General features: G+C 47.5%; 1 protein-coding gene across 1 annotated transcript in view; it reads left to right on the forward strand.

Moving 5' to 3' along the window:
* The window catches only part of B4GALT1 (beta-1,4-galactosyltransferase 1), a 58,677-nt gene that overhangs the window by 23,552 nt on the left and 10,116 nt on the right, over window positions 1-25,009 (forward strand). Inside the window, exon 2 of the mRNA XM_003407315.4 lies at window positions 9,752-9,987. Within this exon, the coding sequence (XP_003407363.2) occupies window positions 9,752-9,987 (236 nt within the window). The remainder of the gene's footprint in view (window positions 1-9,751; window positions 9,988-25,009) is intronic.

Here is a 25,009-nt window from a genome sequence, read left to right on the forward strand (position 1 = left end):
TTCCCTCTTTTGATCAAGATTCTTCTATAGAGTCTTTAATCAAGATGTTCAGTAATGGTAGCTGAGCACCATCTAGTTCTTCTGGTCTCATGGCAAAGGAGGCAGTTGTTGATGTAGGTAGTTAGCTACACATTCCATATCATCCTCTTAGTCCTGCCTCCCCTTCTTCCTCTGTTGCTCCAGGCAAATAGAGACAAATTATTATGCCTTGGATGGCTGCTTGTAAGTTTTTAAGACCCTATAAATACATTATTAGGCCGCTTAACTGGGTTGTCCCATGAAACCATGACCTTAAATCTCCAAACCAAGGAACCAAATCCCATGAAGTGTTTGTTTGTACATAAGCAGCCTTAGCAGCTACTCTTTTTTTTTTTTTGTCATTATTGTAAGTATGTCTATCACACAACTTTTGCCAATTCAACTTTTTTACAAGTGTACGACTATTGACAGCAATTGCAATAATTGGTTGTGTAACCCTACGCTTAATCAGTGTGATCTTCCCATCACCATTAACCCCTCCCTCTTTTTCTCCCTTCCTCCTGCCCTTGGTAACTACTATTAAACTTGGTCTCTATACATTTGACTTATCTTTTTATATAAGTGAGGTCGTATAGTATTTGTCCTTTTGTGATTGACTTATTTCTCTCTGTAATGTTTTTAAACTCCATCCATATTGTAGCACATACCAAGACTTCATTTCTCCTACTGGCTGAGTAGTATTCCATTGTATGTTTGTATGTACCACATTTTGTTTATCCATTCATCTGTTGATGGGCTTGTAGGTCCCCCCACTCGGTACCTGGATATTTCTTTCTTTTTTTAATTTTATTGTGCTTTAAGTGAAAGTTTACAAATCAACTCAGTCTCTCATAAAAACCTACCTTATATACACTTTGCTATATACTCCTAGTTGTAAGGTTTTCAATGACCGATTTTTTGGAAGTAAATCACCAGGCCTTTCTTCCAGGGTGTATCTGGGTGGACTTGAACTTTCAGCCTTTCAGTTAGCAGCTGAACACACCATGGAGGGGCTCCAGAATTACCTAGGGTGCTTGTTAAAACGCAGATTCTTGGGCCTCAGCCCCAGACTTATCAAATCAGAATCTCTGGGGAGTAGGACTTGGGCATCTGCAGTTTACATGCTTCCATAGATGACCCTTCATGCAGTCCACAGTTTGAGAACCACTACAATAGATGCAAACCTCACCAGCATTTTGAAAGCAAATGAAGTGTTGTGACAAGTTAGTGTTTGACCTTTGTTTGAAGGTTGGGTGAGACCTTAAGGAGGGAGAGAGCCGGATACAAAAAAGGGCAGTTCTGTTGACGTTGGCAGCCCGTTGCTGGCGAGATCACTTTCAGGTTGCATTTTGGAAGACCTGCAAAATGTGGCAGCTCAGAAACATGGCAGTGCTGCTCTCGAGCAAGTGATAGATAGAGAAGCAACTGGCCCTGTTGTGTGTAGTCGGTCCAGCTTCCCCTGACTACCCGGGGTTGACTTTGCAGACTTCCTCTGGTAGCTTCCTTCATTTTTGAGCAAGGACTTTGTTTTCCTCTATGCCCCCAAATGCAGAATTCTAAGACCACAGTGAGTACTTAAGAAATGCAGAGGAAGAGCAGGAACCTACCTCCTGTTGAAAAGATGTTTCTTTCCCTGGGTCCAGTAGTGAGTGGCTTGGATGATGAGCTGGCAGAACAGTGGATGTTAGAGTGTTGAAATTGTGTTCTCTTTCTGCCCAAGAGCATAAAGTCAGGCATTTCTAATAGCTTATTCCTGTTTTCTGGTCACTGTGTTGTATATTTCCTAATCTTTATTTTGGGAAACACTTCCTTATTGGGAAAGGGAATAAGGAGGAGTCACCCTTCCCCTCCTCGGTTATATTTTAACATATTTATTGTGTGGAAACCCTGGTGGCGTAGTGGTTAAGTGCTACGGCTGCTAACCAGAGGGCCAGCAGTTCAAATCTGCCAGGCACTCCTTGGAAACTATGGGGCAGTTCTACTCTGTCCTATAGGGTCGCTATGAGTCGGAATCGACTTGACTTTTTTTATTATTGTGTACTTTTTAAGATATCTCTAAAAGTATGAGGAAAAAATACCATGAATATCTGATGTTACGTGTAAGTCATTTTCAGTACCTTTGAAGCCTTCATGAGCTAGATTTTAAAACTCAATGAGAAATGGTTGACATGGGAATTGAGAGTTCCTTCTGGTAGCTCTCTGTGCCCTGCTTTTCCATCAAGTTCTCTCTTAGGTTTATCAAAATCCTCTTTGTTCCTTGTGTCAGTGGCAGAGAAGCAGAGGGAATAGCTACGTGCTGTCCACTCAGCTAAGATTCGTTGGCGTATGCCATGTCCATGGCCTCCAAGGGAGCTTACCGGCAAGTGGACACTCACAAGTATGTGTGATAAGTCCTCCCCAGAGGAATTGAAGAGCCCAGTTGAGGCTTGTCCTCACTACTGTCACACTCACCACTGATATGTGCTTTGCTGGTCTCCCTTCCCCTCTAGAATGTGAACCTCTGAAAGCAAAGACCTCTTCTTAACTCAGCCCCACTTCTGCATGCTGGGCACCACCTGGTACAACCTGGCACATGGTGTGTGCTAACTGGGTGCATGTTTGAATGGACATGGTGCTGTGAGTACTTACGGGATATGGAGGAAGTAGAACCTACTTCAAGTGGTCCAGAAAGGCTTCCTAGGGGAAGTGATGTTTAGATCCACGCAGCTGTTGGATTTGGTGACATGAAAGTCCTTGGAGACCTCTAGAGAGCTTATTATCCTCCCTGAAGGACTGGAGAAAAGGTTTGAGATGAGCCCCATGGAGTAGATGATGCTTCCCGTTTCTAATCTAAGAGGCTACAAGGGACACTGTGAGCTTGTGAGACCACTGCAAACTAGAGTCTTTCCCAATCCTAGGAGTGTGGTAGTGCCTGGCTCAGGGCATGCTTGGCCTTAGGAAGATGTGTACAGAGAAAAATGGCCCACCCACATGAGCCTGTGAAGAGAATTGTAGTGGGGGAGCTGGTCTGAAGAGGGACTATGCCATGTACTGTCAGGTCTGTAGCCCAGCTGAGGAAGACATTTCAACATTCCAGCTTTGGTAATGCAAAGCTCTGGGTACTGCCTAGTCCCATGATTCCCAAATGTTTGAATTTCATTGTCCAGGCAATCACTAAAGAAATTTAGGGGTCTGATCCAAGGCCAAGTAAGAATTAAAAATAAATAAGATTAAAAAAAATCAATCCAGCACCAAAATCCACCATGATCAAGTCATCAGAGAAAGGCCATTTTAACATTTGAAGAGTAGGAAGCACTTACTCTTGGAAGAAAGGGCATTCCTGTGCATTAGTTTAGCTTGATGAAAAAGCACCTACATTGTCCTTACTTTTATCATTTGTCCAGGCTGATGAAACATTGTCACAACCCAGCAGCAGGACAAGGATTGTCTTCAACATTGACCAATCCACTGGGAAGCTGTGATTAGATGTTCCAGTGCATTTTGCAGAACTAGCCTCCAAGGCTAAGGCTAGAAGATTGGACCAGTGGCTCCACCTGAAAGTGAGGCGGGGATGCTGTGTTGGGGCTGGCTCTAGATTAGTGGGGCTTCTGATGGAGGGACATGTGTTTGGCATGCCAGGCAAGGGAGCAGTGGAATTTGTCTGAGTTGAGCTCACACATTGAAGTGATTGAGCGACTTACACGCAAGGCCACGACCTGGACTCCCAGCCGAGAGGTCTACATGGCAGGGCTTGAGCTGGGGGAGCCAAGGACAGGCTCACATCTGCTCGTCTGCTTATGTAACCCTGCTTCCCTGCTCCCAGAGCCAAGAAAACACACAAGCCAGCCCAGCAGGGCTGAGGGCCTGTGGTAGCACACGCCATGTGCTGCACAGCAGGGGAGCCCTTCCTAGCCTGAGGACTGTCAGCAAGCCCTCAGCCCTGTACCTCCTCCTACATCCTCTTCCTCCAGCTTCAGGCCGTGGCTTTGTGCCCTGGCAGCAGGTCCTCATGGTCCTGGGCAGAGCTGGTCACTGCCCTCCTGGAGTCTGAACTCTCAAGATTTTCTCCTTTGGGTCAGAGCCAAGTGTGCAGTGAAGCATGGCCCCTGCAGGTGGCAGGAGGTGTGCAGGACACTTGGGAGGCCTCCTGGCTGGCATTGGACCCAGGAAGGTGTTTGGCTCCAGGTAGAGGGCTGCCAAATGCTGTCTAATCTCAGAGGTGTGAGCTGCAGGGTTCTCAGAGCTGTGGAAGCTGTAGAAAGAGAAGGTGGGCAAATAATGGCCAGATGGGCAAGGAGGGCAGGATTGGGGGGTCGGGGTGCCCTCATCATGCTGGGGGCAGGGTAGAGGTTGTGAGAGGGGCAAAGAGAGGAGCAGGAACATAAGAAGAGGCTGTTCAGTGATAAAGCTGCAGGGAGCATCTGAGGAACAAGATTCCTCGGCCAATCTTGAACTAGGCAGTTTTCACTTTGGTTCAGCTGCTCAGCAGGGAACTCCTTGAAGGCAGTAATGGTCTTATCTGTCTCCCTGCCTATGCATAACTTGGCACACAGTAGGTGCCCAGAAAGTATTGATGGAAACAAATTGAAAGTGACCTTGACGCATATCACAGGGAGTGTCGCATTAACCAAACACTTCAGAATAAAGGCTTCAGTCTGGCCCTTTAGTAGGCTCCTGTAGACCATCATCATGCTCTTGACACCTGTGCGTGTGAGAGTGTGTGTGTGCGTGCACATCCATACTGACATACAGGAAGTGGCATGTCTTTTAATCATACACTGACCACATGAGGAGGTTGGTAGTCCCTATTTTGTGGGACAAGAGTCTCCACAGTGAAGTGACTTGCCAAAGGCAAGGTGTTCATGAATGGCAGAACCAGAGTGCAGTGCTGGGCTCTTTCCACTTCCTCCTACACCACCATTTATGAGATCCACAACCATTTGTTGAGCACACGCTAGTGCCTTGCCCCTTGCTGGGCACTGGGTGTGTAGAGACAAATACATCACAGCTGTGGTTCTCCAGCCAGGGTGAAAAGAGGGGCAGGTAATGGCAGCATGGTATGATAATGGCAGTTGAAGAGCCCATTCTCCTTGAATGGGTTGGGGAGAGCTTCATAGGGGAGTAGATACTTACTTAAATTGGATCTTGAGGGATGAGTAGGAATTTGACATAAGGATGGGAGTTGAGGGAAGGGGGCAGTTCTAGGGAGAGGGAACAAACAGCATGATCTTCCAGGCCTCCATGTGTCAGGCCAAGGCCCCTTGGGGAAAATCATGGGAGGCTTAGTATGGTTGGAGTATGGTCTATGTGCAGGGGAACAAAGAGAAGTGAAATTATCAGAGCCAGATCATGACCCCTCCCTCAAAAGGATTGAGGTTCCATTCAAACAGGGGTCACAGGAGGATGTTTTGTGGTTAGATTTTAATTTGAGGATCCTTACTCAGAGGGCTGTGTGGAGAATGGATTGGCCAGGGTGAGTTAGGAGGCAGAGATCAGTTACATATGACCTAGGTCAAAGCTGTAGGAGTGGAAAGAAGGGGAAGGAGTGAGAGATATTATGGAGGAAAAATCTAAGGACTTGGTGGGTCAATGGGTTGGGGGAAGGAGAGGGGCGAATAGATGAGCAACCATCCAGGAGTCAGCTCTCAAATTGGGTGAACACTGGTGTCAGTTGCTGAGAGAGCCATGGAGGAGAAGCAGGTTTGGCCTCAGGTGGTGGTGGTGGGGTTTGAATAAGAGTTCAGTTGGGGCAAGATGAATTTAAGGTATCTATTTTTTTTTTATGGACATATAGAAAGGAGCCTTCGGCTGCTAACCGAAAGGTCGGTGTTTGCGTCCACCAGCTGCTCTGCAGGAGAAAGATGTGGCAGTCTGCTTCTGTAAACATTACAGCCTTGGGAACCCTATGGGGCAGTTCTACTATGTCCCATAGAGTCACTATGAGTCAGAATCAAATTGATGGCAACGGTTTTTTTTTTTTTTTTTGGTGGGCATATAGACAGCTATGTCCTGTTAGCAGTGGGGTCAGGAGAGAGACGTAGAATAGAAAAAGAGGTTTGGGAACTGACATGTGCTGAAGCCAAAGGCCTGGGTGAGATCGTCCAGGGAGATTGAGAAGAGAATAAGGCAACGGTGGGCATCAAGGAAAGAGGCTGAGAAAGTGTGGGTGGAAAGTAGAAGGGGGAAACCTAGGTGAGCATGATGCTGGGTGGTTAAGGCATCTGCTTCTCTGGTTCATGTCACTTTCTGCTTGCTTGCTTGCTTGGTCATTTGTGCACTCTGGGGGGCAAGAGGTGTGGGGAGCAAGGATTTCTCAGAGGATCTTGCTTTGAGTCCCAGGACTCCTTCTGATTTACCATCTACCTCAGGGCATGTCAGGGCTTTCTGGGACAGTAGAGATCATCTAGTCCAACCCCTGCAGTTTACGAATGGTGAAACCAGTGCCCGAAGAGTAGATGGTACAAAGGTCATCCAGAAAGTCACTGGTGGAGCTGGACCAGGGCCCAGGTGTCTCATTTCCTGTCTAGGACTCCACCTAAGGAACGCCTTTCTGGAACCCTTGAAGAGGCAAAATCAGGACAGTTATCCAGCCTACAGGTGTCTGCTTCTGGGCAGTTGGGTGGGCCAAGTGTGAATTCCTGTGTTACGGGTTGGTTTCAGAAGGTGCAAGCTGGTTGGTAGGGTGGCAGTCCAGATGCCTCTTGGGTTCCTGAAAATGGAGTTATGTTTAGCAGCAGCATCTTCAGAACCAAAGGTGGGGGTGGGGGAGGTCGCAGGTGTTGTTAGCCCTCTGAAGTGAGAAGAGCCCAGTACAGATCTTCTTTTCATGTTTTTCACAAGTTTACTGTGCAGCAGGGCCTCCCAGAGGGCTTTGCCCCCAGGGTTGGGGAGTCGGGAGCTCAGGCCCAGCAGACCTTGTGGGGAAGGGCCACCCATGAAGGTGTAAGTTATAGGACTCGCTAAGCACCCTTCTCACCTGAAAGCCCCAGGTCTTGTGAAGATGGGAGGTCTAGGTCCATACTGCCCAACATATCTAATAAGAATCACCTAGGTTCTTTTTTTTAATTATCCACCTAGGTCCTTCCCAAGATCTGAATCAGACTCTCCAGGGGAGAGGGCTGGAAATTCCTGTTTTTACTTAGTGCCTCAGGTGATTCTGATGAGCAGATAAGTTTGGGGAAAACTGGACCAGGGTAACCTCTTACCTAGTCCTGGAGTAGTGCCTGGAGGCTGAGGCTACATCAGTGGTGTGAGGGGCTGATATGTGAGGCACTTGTCCCTCCAGAGAGGGAGGTGCATGGCCAGGAAGCAGCCAGGGCCCTTGGAGTCCCTTCCGTGACCCGTGAGCATCTGCTATCTGAACTCTGTGGTAATGAAGAGTACAAAAGGAGAAGACCAGAGTGGGGCTTTGACTTTGTCTCTGAGCTTGTTATCAGGTTCTCCTCTCTGTTCTGTAGGTTCCTTCTTTTGTTCCTGTGGCTTGTTTGCTTCACAGGTGAAGCTGATTATACTGGAGTACCAGTTCCCAAAGTGTGTTCCCTGAGAAAATGGTTCTGTGGCCAAATAGGTTTGGGAAATGATGAATTAAATAAAGGAAGCAGGTTTCTTGTCTGCACAACTCTCAGAGCCTTTGTGTGCATCATGACTTCCCAGAAGCAGGATTTAGTATGCAGGGTTCCTACTCTTATCTGACCAGGGGACTTCTTTTTTTATTGAGTGTTTTGCTGGGACTAGTGTTTTCTGGAACCCACTTTAAGAAAGTCTGGTATACAGGGAATACTGGAAATCTTGGGTCTGTCCCTGATTCTCTCTGTGTCCCTGGGCCTGTCGTCTTTCTACTGCCCTCACCATGTGTACCACATGAGGGACAGTCCTCAGCTCTCAGGGAATGTGCTCCTCTCAGCTTCACCTGTTTCTACTTACGAGAGAAGTACTTCACACTCACATCCATTTTTTTTGTTTTTGAACATTTTATCGTGGTTTAGATGAACGTTCACAGAGCAGATTAGTTTCCCAGTCAACAATTTATACACAGCTTGTTTCATGACATTGGTTGCAAACCTGTGTCAGCACTCTCCTCCCTTCCCTCCTAGGTGCCCTGTGTCCATTTGCCCAGCTTTCCTGCCCCTACTGTCTTTCTGGACTTTGCTTTTGGGCAAATGCTGCCCTGTAGGTCTCATAGTTGATTGTTCTGAGGTATACATTACTCACAGATGTGACTGTATGGCTATTGTGTGATCTCTGGAAGTGATTTCAGTTCCAAGTTGGAAGGGTGTCTAAGAGCCATAGTGTCGAGGGTTCTACCAATCTCTATCAGACCAGTAAGTCTAGTCTTAAGAGTTTGAATTTCGTTCTACATTTATCATTCACTCTGTGACCTACTATTGTGGTCACAGTCATAGTGGTAGCTGGGTACCATCTAGTTCTTCTGATCTTGTATCTAGTGGAGGCCATGGTTCCTGTGGTCCATTAGTCCTTTGGACTGATTGTTTCCTTGATTGAGTCTTTGGTTTTCTTCACTCTTCTTGCTCTGGATGGGAAGAGACCAATTGTTGTATCTTAAATAACTGCTCGCAAGCTTTTAAAACCCTAGTCACTACTCACCAAGGTAAGGTGTAGAACATTGTCTGTATGGATTATGATATGCCAGTTGACCTAGATATCCCTTAAGACTGTGGTCCCTAGCCCTCAAGCCCAGTATCTCAGTCCCAGGAGATGTATGGTTATGGCTAAGAAATTTTCATGGCTGTGTCCCCTGTGCATGGTATTGCATGTATGGGTATATTTGTAGCATGTATGCATATATATGTATGTGGGTGTACTTCCATATGTCCTCTCACCCCCATACCTGTATCTTGATCTTGACCTTTTCCCCTCCCTGTACTTCTAACCTGCTATTGCCTCAAAATCCACTGTCCAAATCTCATCAGTTTTCCTTCTAAGCCGAGTGTCCTCTTACTAGCCTATTTCTCCCTTCCAGGTCAAAAACATCAAGGTCAGAAATTTCCAGGTCATCTCACCCTAACTTTTCCTCTCTTCTTCACTCCCTTTGTCTGCTTTGTTACTAAGCATTCTTCTTTGACATTCTTCCCGGCTATTTCTTTTCTCTCTTCTAAGCCTCAGTCTCTCCCTGGGTCTTGTTGCCATCTAGTTTGTCTCGCCTGTGTACCAAGTCCTTTCCTGAAACATGGGTTACTCATGCCACTCTCTGCTACCTTCTGATTTGAGACCGATTTCCTCAGCTTGGCATTGCCAACCACCGACCTCCCCAGCCCCCACACACCTCAACCTTTCCCCAACTTAGGGTAGGTTCAGAGCAATGACGTCACTTGTCCAAGGCAGTATAACCAGGAGATAGCAGAGCTAGGTCTCAACCTCAGGACTTTTGAGGAAGTGCTTTCTCATCCGTTACCTCTGATCCTTACAACAGCCTTGCTGGGAAGTCTGAGCAGGAATTATTATCTCCATTTCTGTTTTACAAATGAGAAACACAAAGTCCGAAGGGTGCGGGGAGTGCCATAGGGTGACAAACTATCCCAGTTTTCCCCAGGATGGAGGCATTTCCTGGGATACAGGACTTTCAATGCCAAGGGGTTTCTCAGGATGGTTGGGTGCCCACATGTGAGTGCCTTTTCCATGGCCACAATGCCTCCCCGGAGGCATCTCTTCTGTAGCTGTATGCTAGCCAACTGACCCACCTGTGGAGCAGAAAGTCTTGTGACCTGCTAACTTCTCCTTCCCTTCACTTCTCCAGTCGGCCCCATGGTGATCGAGTTTAACGTGGCTGTGGACCTGGACCGTGTGGCAAAGAAGAACCCAGAGGTGAAGGTGGGCGGCCGCTATGCCCCCAAGAACTGTGTCTCTCCTCACAAGGTGGCCATCATTATTCCGTTCCGCAACCGGCAGGAGCACCTCAAGTACTGGCTATATTACTTGCACCCAATCCTGCAGCGCCAGCAGTTGGACTATGGTGTCTATGTTATCAACCAGGTGAAGTCTGGGAAGATAAATGTAGGGGAAGTGTGTGTGTGTGTGTGCGCGCGCGTGCATGCACGTTTGCAAGTGAGTAAATGGGGGCAGGAAAGGGGAACAGTTTTGTGGACATCCTGGCATTTTACAGTGAGGAGCCAACACCACCTACCACCATCTTTATTTTAACAGTGCAGGGGATCTGGGTGACAATATGTTGCTATCAACTCTTTCACCTGAGGGAAATTGCTGGGCTGTTGTGGTTTGTTTGTTTATAAGTGTCTTTCAAGAAAAATTCAGAGAAAAAAGGCAACCCTAATTCTCCCAAAGTAAAACAAAAACCTGCTGCTGTCTAGTCGATTCCAACTCATAGCGACACCATAGGACACAGTAGAGCTGCCCCATAGGGCTTCCAAGGAGCAGCTGGTGGATTCGAACTACAGACCTGTTGGTTAGCAGCTGAGCTCTTAACCACTGCGCAAAAGCCCTGATTATTTCCTGTCTTCGGGTGCCTGTGTATTTTCCCTTTTACTTTTAAAAACAACCTCCATTTAGATGTCAGACCACTAGGCAACGTGGAAGCTTATTCAGTCAAACTCTGTGTCTTCTGTGGCACCCGCAGGAGACAGCGCCCTAAGTTCAGGCCATATGCCTGCATGCTAGTCCCCAGCAAAATGTCTGGGGATGTCTGACCCGTGGGCCATCTGAGAGTCATGCGGACTGGGCCTGAGAAAGGAGAGCACGTTGTGTGTCTTATTTGTGTATGTGTTGGGCTTTAGTCCCACTTAAGAAACTAATGCAGAAGACATGTCAGCCTTTACTACCACAGCCTGGAGAATAAGGCTGATCCAAGAGGCATTTTTACTGAAATAACTTGGCTTATTTCCATTTTGAGGAGCATTGTTATTTTTCCAAGACTTTAATTTTGTTATTTCAAGTTTATCCCAAATACTTAAATCCATGTCTTTACTGATAATTTACGTAAACCGTGACCGCCTAGGTGCAATCCCATGTCTAACTTATTTATGTATCAGGTTTCAGTGAACTGTATTTGAAGAGATAGAGTATGGCCATTTCTGAAAGGCCCAATGTCCATTTCAAGATAAACGCTGGATCTGTTTGAGGTAGTAAGCATGTTGGCAGTTTACATCTTCCTTCAATGTTGAGGTCACCTTGGACCAGAAAGAAAGCAGGCAACAGCAGTCCTGTCCATTTGGCATTTCTGAGGACTGCACCAGTTGCTACAGAGAGGTTCTAAAGAAGTATAAGGGCCCAGTCCTACCTGTTCTGAAGCTTTCAACCCCCTCTTAAGTGGGATCCTCACGGGAAACACATGGTAAAGTCCCAGTTATCATGTGATTGGATGTTGGCTACCAAATGCTTTGGAGACTCAAGAGAAGGGGAGCTCAATGACCTAAAAGAACCAGGATATAAACAAGGTTCTAAAGGCTGAGGGGAGAGATGGGCATCTCAGCTGGGGCCAGTGAACAAAACTTCAAGGCAGAAAGGAACATTGCTTATTCCTGGAGATCAAGATGATCATTGGGGTAGAAAAGCAGCAGAGGCTGTGGGACCAGGCACCCGAACTAAGCCTGTCAGGCAGGGTAGAGCAGAACAAATCCTGTTACAAAAGAGCCAAAGCTCAAGTTAGGAGAGCAGATGGAAGGCAAATCCCTTGAGGCTGAGGTTGAGTCCTTCGGCTAAGTGAGGTACAGACTAGAGCCTTGAGAAAACTGTAGGCAAGACAGCCAGGCAGTTGTGGGTCATCTTGGAAGAATTTTGCAAAATGCAGGCCACTTCAAGCCAACAACTGTTCATTTCAGAAAAGCCCTGTCATCAGGAACTTTTGTCTAATGCCAGTGAGCACATGTTGATCATGGCAAGATTCAGGAGCTTGTTATTAAAGCAGTGGCAGTGAGCACCTGAAGAAAGGAAGTACCATCACCTGGAGCCAGCAGGGATTACTAAGAACAAGGCATGCCAGCTGCCTTCGTTTCTTTTTCTAACAGTTCTTATACCAGTAGATGAGTGATAACCCAACATAGTGTTGTCAGATCTTACTTAGCAAGGCATTTTATGGTCTCCCACAAATCTCTGAGCAGGAGATAGACAGCCGTGGTCTGGATGATATATAACCAGTAGCCAGTTGCCATCAAGTCCATTCCAGCTTATGGTGACCCCAGGTATGTCAGTAGAACTAGGCTCCATAGAATTTTCAGTGTCTGATTTTTCGGAAGTAGGTTGTCAAACCCTTCTCTGAGTAGACTCAAACTGCCAACCTTTCGGTTAGCAGCAAGTGTGTTAACCGTTTGTACCACCCAGGGCCTTCATGTATAGACATGCTGTTTTTTAGGTGAATGCGAAACTTTCCTGTTCAATTATAAAGTTCAAACAAATATTGGACCAGTGAAATCTAGCTATCAACTTCCTGTGACACAATTTATATAGATACTCGCCAGGTTTCAAACAACAGATTGTCCTATACCAGCGCCTCCCCAATCCAAGCTGGCAGAACAGCTAACCCAGCTGGCTGGGACCAGTGCCCCTGCTGTGATGGCTAATGCTGGGCTGTGCCTAACTTGGCATTTCTCCCAAAGAGTGCTTTCCAAATAGAGAACTGAGCCTGATAAATGTGAGCAACACCAGCTTAAACAATGAGAAGCAGGTCTTGTTCCTGCAGAGCCTTCAGTACACTAGTCTACATTGTGACCCTCCAGGAGAAGTACTCAGCCAGACAGCTGTGGGTCATTTTGGATCAAGCTAAGAAGTATTTGTTTAAGAAAAGCCCTATCCTCAAGGAACACTTGCCAGTGCCAACGAGCACATGTGGATTGTGGCAGGATTTAGAAGCCCACGTAGCGGTGTTTCCCGAGCTTGTCTGACCAGAGAAATGTTTTCCAAGAATCATCTCCAGTGATGAGTGTTCTGTGAATCACACTTTGGGTAAAGCAGACCTAAATTAACGCCTTCTCCTTACCACCTCATTACTTTCCCAGGTTACAGAGAATCCTCATTCTCTCTCCCTCTTCTCTGTCTTTTCCCACTTGCAGTTTAGTTAATATATTGTTGTTGTTGTTTGCCGTCAGGTCGGTTCTGACTCATAGCAACCCTGTAGGACACATAGAACTGCCCCATAGAGTTTCTTAGACTGTAATCTTTGTGGGAGCAGATCTCCAGGTGTTTCTCCCGTGGAGCTGCTGGGCGTGTTAGAACTGCCAGCCTTTCAGTTAGCAGCTGAGCGCTTAACCGTTGCTCCACCAGGGCTCCTTTTGTTAGTTAATATAGTGTCAGAAATATTTTTAGTTTTTACATGTGTTTTTTTCCCCTAATCTCGTTAGTATCATCTTTTTTTCCCATACATGTCTTTTTTCCCCTTCATCTTTTCCTTCTCTACCAAGGGTTAACTGTCCACCTTAGGAGAATCTTTTCCCTTTTTTCTCCCACTCCCCAAACTTATCTTTTCTGGCCTACCTCCACCCTAATTATTTCTTTGGGAAAATATAGCCTGAGTTTCCAGATAACCCAAGCCAAGAAGGAAGAAGTATGCCACACCTCTTCCCAGTGAAGAATACTAGCTGTATGGTGCCTATAAAGAGCACATAATAAAGTAGAAATAGGAAACCTAAGGCTTGAAAAGGAAGAGGAGGAAGAAACATTTGGAGCATGCCCCATCTGCAGTTAGAAACTTCCTATGTTCTGTCTTATGGTCCTATTCTAGGAGAGGAAGAAAGGGATTTTATAGCATATGGCTTTGACCTTTGGGAACCGTTGTTGAGCGTATCCACATTATGGGCTGTTAGGCTTCATTAGAGGGAGGCCTGGTGGTGCCATGGTTAAGTACTCTGCCGTTAACCAGAAGGTTGGCAGTTCGAACCCACCCAGTGGCTTCGCTGGAAAAACACCCGATGATCTACTCCCATAAAGTTTATAGCTAAGAAAACCCTATAGGGCAGTTCTACTCTGCCACACGGGGTTGCTAGGAGTTGGAATCAACTCCACAGCACCCAACAACACTGGGCTTCATTAGAGCCCCTCAACATCTTCCTGGTCTTGCCATCCCAAGGCCAGAAACCCCACTGTCATTTTGAATCTTCACTCTCTACTCCCTCTCCCCCACATAAGATTAGAGAGAAAGGATACTTAAAATGGGAAGGGCTCCTGAGATGTCTGGTCCAGTTGGTCCAGTGGTTCCCAAACTGTTCTATAAAAGCGGAACCTCCTGCCCCGTGGAATGCTATACAACACCCCCCGCCCCCTTCACAGGGATCACAGTGGTGCTGTTCTACTTGAAGTGTGCCATGTCCCCAACTCTACTTCCTTAGCTTCCCCTTCAGTCTTTGCTAGGATTTGCTGGGATGCCTGAGGTTGCAGTGTGAAAACCTCTGCTCCATTTCACAGGTGAGAAAACTGAGGCTCAGGGAGGGGAAATGACTGGTAGGAAGTCACATAAGTAACAACAGGACTGCTGAAACCCCAACCCCTGTCTCCAAGTTTAGTGCCCCCTCACTGTCACAGTAACTCTCCTCAAGGCCGTTTAGCCCCTCCCTCAGTGTTTCTCAGGAAGGTACCCAGGGCAGGGAGTGAGCTCAGAGCTCCAGTGCCTGGGCGAGTTCCCAGCTCTGCCACTTCACAGTTCAGTGACCTTAGGCAGTGACCTTGGTTACTGAATTGGCGGGATGGGGCAGGTTTTAGCACCTACCTCACAGGGCTGTGAAGTGTCTGGCTCAGAGTGCAGCCTCAGTAAATGTTAGCTTGTTACTGTTATCATTTGTCTTTCCTCTCCACCCACTCTTCCTGCCTGTTTCCTCTGCCTGGTGCTATGTGATAAACCCTTTACTGCTCACCCTGCCTCCTGCTACACCCCTGCTCAGTACCACTATCGGGACTCTCCTTCCCATTCATTGCGGTCTCCATGGGGTCAGAGGATAATGGGTAGTGGTGTAAAGCAGAGGCCCTCCAGTTGACGGACAGAATCTCAGGGGATTTGGAGACCATGTTGTGCCTTTCCAGCTTCTTTAGAGTTGGGTTGTGTCTAAAGCTCCATACTAAGGGATGAGCTTTCCAAGTTTTTGTGGCTCATACTCTTGTCCATATTAAACTATTAACCGTTCCCTTTTGGGTCACCATAACAACTTACATCTCACAATAAGTGTGTGTGGGGGGTGGGGGGCGTGGGGGGCTTTACCAATTGAGATGGAGAAGAACCAGTGTTGCTGTTTGTCCCCTGGTCTCTCTGTCCCTCCTCCTGCCCTAGCCCACCAGTGTTTAATGACCCTATTAGGATCCCAGCAAGTCCAGCCTCTTGGAGCCTAGGGGGCTGCTCTGAGGCACAGACGACCTCCCTGAGGTCCAGCATCCAGCCCTCCATGTGGAGGCGGATATCAATATGTCATTGCAAACGGGGCGGGGGGTGGGGGGGGTGCGCACTGCACTTCCTCATGCCTATCAGAAATGGAGACTGTAAAACCACCCAAGGCAAAGTGGAAGGCAGGTTGCCACCTGGCAGCATTAGCTCTAAATAAAGAAATGCAGGATGTTTGTAGGATTAGTTGTTGTAAAAAGCACAGGAAAGGTGAGGAATGCTAGCTAGGTGGTTGGGTGGGTTTGTAATAACCTTTTGCCCCAGAATAACTGGTACCCAGGGCTGGCCTCCTCATTCTTCTGGCTCCTCTCATCTCAGTCATCTGTCTGAGATCAGAGCGTGCCACTTCCTCTTTCTAAACCCTCACGTATGTGCTATATTCCCAATGTACAGGCAAGGGTCTGAAAGGCCTTAAGCCCTGAGCTTGTCATCTGAGACTCTGCAGCCCAGCCATTTCCTCCTTCCTCAGCCTCCCTTTACACCTGTCATGCCACAGCCACACTGGGCCACCCAGACTCACCTCACACTGGCCCACTCAGGCTCACTACCCAGACCCACTTCTGTTCTCCCTTCCCTGTGCCTCTGCTTTGCTGTTTTCTCTGCCTGGCATGGCTTTCTTTCCCTCCCCTAGTTGTTTTCTCTTTCTGGCCATCATTGTGCCCCTCCCCCACCCCTCCAAAAAAAAACTCATTAGCCCTGTGCAGCCCCCTTGAGCGGAGTCTACTCCTCCCTTCCTGCTGCTTCCAGGCCACTTAGGCTTTCTAGTGTGGGACGATTACCTGTGAGCCGCACCGGCCCTGGACTCTGAGTCCCTTGGGTCTGTCTTCTGTCTCCCAGACCACGCACCTCCCTCCTTGCACAGGTGGGCATGCATTCAGCCAGGACGTGAAGCACAGAGCATCTTGCTGAGACTTCTGCCCATTTATTTACACCCACTCACAGGACTCCTTGCTCCTTGGTTCTCTGGCCAGGTCTGTGCGTCTTGGAAGTGAAGCCTCCTTTCCCAGTCAGGCCTGGTCATGTGTGCACAGCCCCTTCCCTGGCTTTTCCCCAGAGCTTCCTGTCCATCGCTGACCAGAGCACAGGCTGTGACACAGTCCCTTTTCAGGAAGAACACAGAAAACCTACTTTAGCCCTATGGTTGTTAATGGCCATAAAGCTCCTTGATGGTCTTGTGGGACTCAACATCTTTTATGGGCTCCCTTTAGATTTTGACCTTCATGACTCCCCCAGAGAGGCAAATGGGTATTCTTACTGTTCCTGCCAAGGGTGGGAAGGATCACAAAGGTAAGCAGCTTGCGCAGGGTCACGTGACGGCTGGTGGCAGAGCTGGGATTTGGACAGAGGTCAGCTAAGGCCTAATGAACGCCTCGCCTTGCCATGTTTATTTCCAGAACACTTGATTCCCCTCAATGGGGACCAGCTCCATAAAAAAAAAAAAAAAGCTCCATAAAAAAAAACATACTTGCAAATGCTGTGAGTCCTGCTAGGTCACAGAGGGGATAACAGCTTTTGAGTAACAGCCTCAGAACCCTCTGAGAGGCTCTCCCAATTGTCATGCTAACAGGTGAATCCTGGCATGAAAGGCTGTGAGGGAAGCAGGGGGAAGACCCAGCTCACTGCCCTGAGGAGTCTTTGGCTTGGAGTTTTTCTCCCTCTTCCTTTTCATTTGTGCCCTGATTTAGGGTAACAGTGTGAGGCAGTTCCAGGCTGCTTGCCCTAAGACCATGTGTGGAGACAGTTGTCTGTACCTCAGTGAGTGAAGCGACCTCTCACCCCACCCCAGCAGCTTATCTCTTTCACTGGGCCAAGCAGCTGGTTCTTACATGAGGCCAAGTTCAGCTGGGGCCTGTCAGACTCGTGGGTCCACCCGTTACTGAGGACAGCTGCCTCAGCCTGTAGCCCCCACTGCTTTGGTGTCGATCTTGATCACCTCTGTTTACCATCCCCCATTCCATTTTCTCCCTGAGCTGTCAGCACCCAGATTAATGTATGCTGTCTGGCGGCACCCCTTCCTTTCAGAATATGTGGGCCAGGCTGGGGGTCAGGGGAAGGCTTGGGGGGGAGTTCCATGTCCCACCACTGAATGCCGCACATCTTCCCCTCTCTGTTGCTGCCTCTCTCCGTTCTCCTGGGGAAGGTGTGGAAGCACTTACAGGTACTCACAGAGCTGATAAACTGCCTCCCTGAACGTTGCTCTAGAAAATGCCATTTTCTCTGTTCACCCTTGACTCCGTGACAGAGAATGACAGCTTATTGGGGGTTTGCCATTGCCTGGAACAAGCGTGGTCAGAACGGGCCCCTTTTTTGCAGCCTTGACGTGTGCCTCTCTCTTCCTTACCTTTCTCCCTCGCATCCATCCTTCTCTCTATTTTTTTCTTCTTTTTTTCCTTCCAGTGGGGGCCCTTTGCCTTTACTTGTTAATCCTGTTTGTAGCAAAGCAAGCTGAAGGAGGAGTTCCTCTCTGTGATCTGCTTCTTACTCTCCACTTCCCTTCTCTTCTGTATCTTCTGCCTCCTATAAAGAATGAGCGAGAGAGAGGAGTGTCGACCTAACTACTGCTGCCACCGCTGCTGCTGCCGCCGCCACTGCTGCCACCCTGGTAATGTTCACACACACCCAAAGCAGGCCCAGAGCCGAGGCCCTGCTGGTCGGGCGAAACTGTGCAAATAATCATGCAAATGTGCCATTCTCAGGCCCTGGAGTCTCCCAGGCAAGACCAGGGCCTTTGTGGGCTCGCTTGGAAATGCTGAGGACAACGGAACCAGCCCTTTGTGCAGAGGCCTAGGTACCTTGCCTTCTTAGAATTAAACCACTGTTGAGCTCATACTGTTTGTATATATACTTTTGTGTCCTGCTCTTTTCTTTAATTCTATATCATCAGCATCTTCCCATGTTATTTCATGGTCTTCATAATCATCGCTTCTCATTCCTTCATAGTAATTGATTACATAGTTGCACCATAATTAACTTAACCATTCCTCTATTAGGGGGCATTTAGATAATCTCCACCTTTCAGTAGTATAAATAATGCCATAATGAACATCTTTGCGTCAGAAGCTTATTCTTTGTTTGCATGTACCTCATTTAGGATCATTTCCCCAGGCTAGATTTTTAGATATGGGAGAATGGGTTCAGAAACGGTCTAAATATTTTTATGGTTCTTAATACAAACAGCCAAATTGCTTTCTGAAAGATAAGTCTTTATTTTCTAAGATGTTTTTCTCTGATTTGGATCTTAAACATGCTGAAAGTACTTAGTGCCACCCTCTTAATGCTCTGCAGAATGCCAAGTCTCAGTGACGAGGAAAGCTACCAGGTCCGGGCACAGAGGCAGACATCCTGCTATGGCTCCTGTAGCTGGGGTTTTAAATCTCTCCTCTGTGCTCACTGCACCAGAATTCCTGCTGGGCTGTCATGTTAACTCTGTTCTCCCTGAAGGCAGTCTTATGGACTGCAAACTGTGTTCTGACCTCTGTTACAGTCTGGCAGGGGCCCAAGGATATACTCATTCTTGTGAGTGATTACTTTGGAAGGCAGAGGACTATACCCTCTGGTTGGTCCTGGTGGACAGCTTAAGTCTTAGATCCAAGTTTTGTTGAGGGCACTGACCAAGCTCAGGGCTACCATATTATTACGGTTAAAAACTAGAGGTGCCACTGCTGTTAACTCATGGGTTACTATTACCAGTTGCTGTCAAGCCAATTCCGACTCATGGTGACCCCATGTGCTGCAGAGTAGAACTGTTCCATAGGGTTTTCAGGACTGTGACCTTTGAGAAGCAGACCACTAGGCCTTTCTTCCAAGGCACCTCTGGGTGTGTTCCAACTGCCAGGCTTTCAGTTAGTAGCTGAGCATATAACCATGCTATTACAATCAAACCAAACCCATTGCTGTCGCGTCAATTCCCATTCTTAGCGACCCTAGAGGACAGAGTAGAACTGCCCCACAAAGTTTCCAAGGCTGTAAATCTTTACAGAAGCAGACTGCCACGTCTTTCGCCCGTAGAGCACTGGTGGATTCAAACCACCGATCTTTCGGTTAGCAGCCAAAACTCAACATTTTTATAATCCCAGGCCCTCCCAGAATTCTCTGAGGATCACTGCCCACCCTGTCTACCAACCCAAGCTCCACACTTAGGCCAGTCCCACTCGAGCCAGAGCTTCCTCTGCTCCTGACCTCTACCCACTCAGGCGGCAATTCAGCAAACATTACCACTGCTGCAGACCTGCACCTGAATCTGTGGTGCTAAGAGCCAGGGAATATCTGCAAGCACAGGGGAGAGGTGTTTTGTGACGGGCCAGGGAATGTGTTCAGGAGCGACAGTATCTCTCTCACACAGAAATTTCTTTCAGGCTTTTAACTTTGGGCTGATGTTTCCAACCTTGTCGCTTCTGTGTCTTTTAGTAGAGGAGAGGCCAGATGTGGTCAGTCCCCAGACTGCAATAGTCTGGAAATATTCATGGCTGCTGTATACACACAGTGGCCTGGCATCCAGGGGAGGCAGAGTGGTTTGATGGAACAGATCTTCTAGAGACTGTTAGGACTTGGGCCAGGGGGCTGTGGCTTTCTATAGTTGATCATCAGTCCCTTGTTACATTGAGAGGAAGGTCATTCTTGCCTTAGCCACAGTAAGGATTTGGCTGGGGATTGAAGCAGACCATGGTACCATGTGCAAGTGGGATTCACATCCCAGAGAGCAGTTGAGGCATGAAATGGGGAAGTGGAGCCCTTGGGGAGGCATTCTCTACTTGCCCACCATTAATGCCTGGCCTCCTGGGTCTCATGAATCATACAAGAGCCTCCTAATTGGTTTTCCTGCCTTGTCAGTTGGGGGTAGGTGGGACACAAATCCCTCCTTTACATGCAAAACGCAGTCTTTGTTTAAAACCTTCAAAGGCTCCCCAATCCACACCCCACCCCCCACCTTCACATCTCATAAAGACTTCTTGCTTTCTGAATTTCTCCCAGTTCCTTTGAAGATACCCTGCTCTCTTTTCCTTAAAATCTCATTACAATTGCCGTTTAACTGGGAACTCCTCAAAAGCAGGGCCTGTGTCTTTTTCTTTTCTGTGTCCCTATTGCTAAGCGTGCAGTACACATTCAGTCAATGTTTGCTGGAAAGAATGAATATATGAGAGAGGGGAGAGTGGGAGCCACTGAGTCTCTCCTTTCTTTAGAGCTGAGTTTTTGAAAAAACAGCTTTATTGTGATATAATTCACATACCATACAATCCACCTATTTAAAGTATACAGTTCAGTGGGTAGTGTATTCAGAGTGGCACATTCATCACCACAATCAATTTTAGAATATTTTTATTACCCCAAAAAGAAACCCCCATCACCTCCCAACTCCCCTATCCTCTCCTACCCCAGCCTTCTTGTAGTATGCCATCCTGTCAATTCTGACTCACAGTGACCCTATATGACAGAGTAGAACTGCCCCCAAGGGGTTTTCTAGGCTGGAATCTACAGGAGCGGATCCCCAGGCCTTTTCTCTTATGCAGCTGCTGGTGGGTTCAAACCATCAACTTTTGGTTCACAGCAGGGTGCTTTAACCATTGTGCCACCATGGCTTTCTTACCCTAGCCCTAACAGCTACTAATCTACTTTCTGTCTCTAGATTTGCCAGTTCTGGACAGTTCATGTAAATACAACTATACAATATGTGGTCCTTGTTGGATGGCAGCGGGTGGGTTGGGTTTTCTCTTATCTTTATTGTAAATGAAAGTTCTCAAAAAAAGGTTTCAACATCCCTGGAGAGCCATCTGCTGCTTCTTTAGGCATCCTTTCCTGCCACCCAAATCTGCCTGAAGGGCACTGGGTGTGCTGTGTGAAGTGTCTTCTTTCCTTTCCTCTGAGGAGCTTGCCCTGCAGGCCTGTGCCAGGCCTCCTACCTAGTCTGCTTACTCTACTCCAGGCCAGCATGCTTGACCAACCCAGACTCCTGTCCTCTCCGGAAGTGTCTGGCTCTGCTTAACTGACTGATACACCCACTGTCAGGAACAGATGCCCAGTCAAAAAGGCTTTCAGACTTTTCTGTGAGGTTTGGTCAATGGGATGGCGGCCCCATCCAAGTGTGGGAATGCCATACTTCCGGGCTTTGAAGCTTCAGTTCAAGGAGCCAGATGCCAGCTCAGACAGTACTGAGGCCTGTCAAATTCCAGGCTCCTGGATCCGTCTCCAGCACTGGCTCCTCTCACCTGGGCCTTGGCGTAAGCACGTAGTAAGACTGGAGCAGACCTCCTCACCGTGTGGAGCACCTTCTCTGTTCTGAGCCTTTCCCCCTGTCACCTCCAGGGTCTGTGTCTGGTCTGACTCTTGCCTTCTGCCTGCTCTCTTTGGTCTCCCTCCTGCAGCTTCTTCTGCTGTCATTTGGGGATTTTGTATACTTTTTACCCTTTCTTCTTCCTGTCCTGTCCCTCTGTTATGAGGAGCCAAAAACCAAATGTGTTGCCATCGAGTCAATTCCGACTCATAGCGACCCCACAAAACAGAGTAGAACTGCCCCAGAGGGTTTCCAGGGAGTGCCTGGTGGATTCGAACTACGAACATTTTGGTTAGCAGCCATAGCTCTTAACCACTACGCCACCAGGGTTTCCCAGTTGCCTTTAGAGCCCTGTGAAATGTACATAGCTTGGAAAGTCACAGCTTGGTAAAGGAAGCCAGCATGCTGCGAGCAGGTGTTTTTCTGAAGACGTAGCTTTTAAAGTGTGGGCTTCATCTTATGTTGGTCAACAAGAGTTATACTTATTCCTTCCAGTTGCTCTAGAAGGAATTTAAAAAGCTAGGTCTTCAGAGGAACACCTGCTCACGGCATGCTGGCTCCCTTTACTGAGCTGTGACTTTCCAAGCCATGTACATTTCACAGGTCTTTAAACTCCTGTCTGACTTTCTTCTGCTGTGATAGAGACTCTCAGAGTGTGAGCCACAGGCCAACTCACTTGAGCCATAATCCTCTTTTGGAATTCTCCCACCATCAGAAGAGCAGGATTTGGGAGGAGTCCTGAAGCTGATTGGGAAGGCCACAAACATGAGAGAAGACGGAATCTCCGGGTTGGATCCCTGAGTGATAAAGTCGGAGTTGGATGCAGAGCCTCTTCATTCACTGGCTTTTTTGGCTTCATGTCCACAAGTGTTGATTTTAGCTCTTAAAAGCATCTGTGGGTCATGCCTATCATCGAAGACCAGAGGGTGTCATTCTGATGGGTCATTGTGAATGTCTGCATCCCACGCTTGGAACTGTTGAGAGCCTAGAGCCACTTTTTTATTTTAGCCTTGGATCTCCTCTTCCTTAAGTATGGAGGCTCTTTTCCTTCCCATTCAGTCCATGATTCTTGGACAGGGAGCTGAGGATAGGAGCTGAATGAGGGGCTAATAACTGCAGCTGTCATGGGAAGCCATTTGTAGGGCTTGGTGATATTCTAGTAGGTGCCCGTCTTCTAGTTGGCAACACCTACATTGCAGACCTAAGCTTTTATGATCCCCTTGGTCAGATCATTTGGCCCAATCACTGTATATTCACCTGCTCCATTTCTCAGAGCCTGTTTTCCAGATCCGTGGAGTGGCCTTTGTTGGCAAACCCACCCGTGTCCCCTACCCTACTCCACCCTCACACAAATGCCTTTTAAGAGGATCCTATTGCATCCGATAGTCCAAGAGATGTTCTGAAAAGTCTGACTGTTCGAGATGGATGGGGAAACCTATTTCTGTAATGATGATAGCAACTGACATTTGTTGCCAGTGTGCTGAGAGCTTTCATGAATTATCTCATTTAATCCTCACAACCTACCTATTGTCATGCCCATGGCACAGATGAGGAAATTGAGGTCTAGAAATATCATTTGCCCAAAGTCACATAGCTAATAAGTGAGGAAGCCAGCCCTCCAGGGGTAGAAATGCATGTGTCTGTCACAGTTGTGCACTTGGCTTGGCCTGACAGTAGGTGCTTGATAATGTTTACTTGAGTGCGTGAAGTGGCAGATGCACAAGGTGCATGTGCTCCATGAGGAGGGGCAGGAATGAGGGCTGGGTGTCTTCCCCATCCCCTGTAGAGGAGGAGCACCTCCTGTTAATAGTGGGCACTGGTAGACATGCCAGGCTCTGTTCCTGTTCATCAAGAAAGATAAGTAGCCAAGGTACTACAACGTGTCACTCAAAGAAGGCTGGAAAATTAGCTAAAAAGACTGGACTTTTTCCTGTAATCCCAGGGGAGGGAGGCGAAGACACAGGGTAGAAGCTCTGCTCCTTGGGCTTCTCCTCCAGCCTGCTGTCATTCTTGGGACTTGGCTCCAGAAGTGCCCTTTCACGGTTCTAAATTCTCGGTTCCTGGGAGAGGGAAACTGTGTAGATCACCTCAGTCAGGATCTGTTTAGATCAAGCAGCCATGCCAGCAGATACACATATGACCACCAAGAGCCTCCTGCTCCTGTTATTGGCGAGTGTTCCAAGAATGGTGAGACTTGTCATGAGCTGGGCAGCCACCCTCAGGAAGTCTACTAGACAGTGTAAAAAGGCTCTATTGGGACACCTCTCTTTTAACTTGTTGGGAACTAGTTGTTCAATGGGGCTGAATTGTGCTTGAAAAATGGTTCAGAGAAAGCTAACTCTGTCAGGGCCGTAATGGGACTTGGGGAACAAGATGGACAGTACCTGGTGTAGCCTTTTTTCCCATCACTAAAAGGTAGAAGATTTTGGGGGTGAATGGGGTAAACTGGGTTGAGGTGAAGGTTGTTACAAGATTGTTGAGAGGATTAAATTATATGCCATGCACATGAAACACTTAACCTGTGCATGGTGTACGATCATCCCCTAGTGGATATTAACAATGCATTGTTGTTGTAATAATAGTAATTGCAACTACTTCATAGTTTTCAAAGGCTCCCACATGCAGTTTCTACACTCTGAACTTCTTTTTGCTTCATGACTTATACAGAATTCGCTGAAAGCAAAATTTTAAATTGACTCATAATGGGTGGAGTAGCCGAAGAACACAGTGTGCCCGTGGGCGCAGCCTTCTCCTTTACCATTCATGGTTAGAAAACTTTGTCATGAGCTGAAGAAAAGGGGCTTTTGTGTAAGATGTATCTACCAGTCATTCATTATTCTCCTGGCTGCTTTTTCTGACTTCCTGATAACCTATCTGTCTTTAAATGGTTTGTTTCACTGAGTCAACCACCTGAGGCTGGTCTATGCAGTCTATACTCACACAGGCAGCCTTGTGGAGCACCAGTTCCCAAATCTTCTCTCGGGGCCATGGAGGGAGAACTTTGAGCATCCCAGGTTTGAGATTGTGAACCAGTTACAGTCCTTTGTGGACCACTTTTTCCTCCAAAATAGAGGGCCATAATCTTGGTGATCCCAAGAGAGGTTGGGCAAGAGCACCAGATGAGGACTCCAGTCAGGGCGAGAGCATGTGTATGGGAGGGTTTTGTGAATGTCAGGTGTGAGGGGTAGCAGTGTCGATGCTATTACTGCCTTCACTGACCTGGGGCTATGGGACTTGGTAAGAGCAGAGACCTATGGTAGTGACCCCTGAGGAGTTGCTGTAGTTGGAGCTTCCCAGAAGAGGTTGCCTTCTGCCATCATATGTTGAAACTCATCCATCAGTCTACTCATTCATTCATTCACTCATCCAGCAACTATTTATTAAGCTCTTATTATGTACCAGGTAGTGTTCAA

This window comes from Loxodonta africana, chromosome 9 (genome assembly GCF_030014295.1).
Source record: "Loxodonta africana isolate mLoxAfr1 chromosome 9, mLoxAfr1.hap2, whole genome shotgun sequence".
Classification (NCBI taxonomy): domain Eukaryota; kingdom Metazoa; phylum Chordata; class Mammalia; order Proboscidea; family Elephantidae; genus Loxodonta; species Loxodonta africana.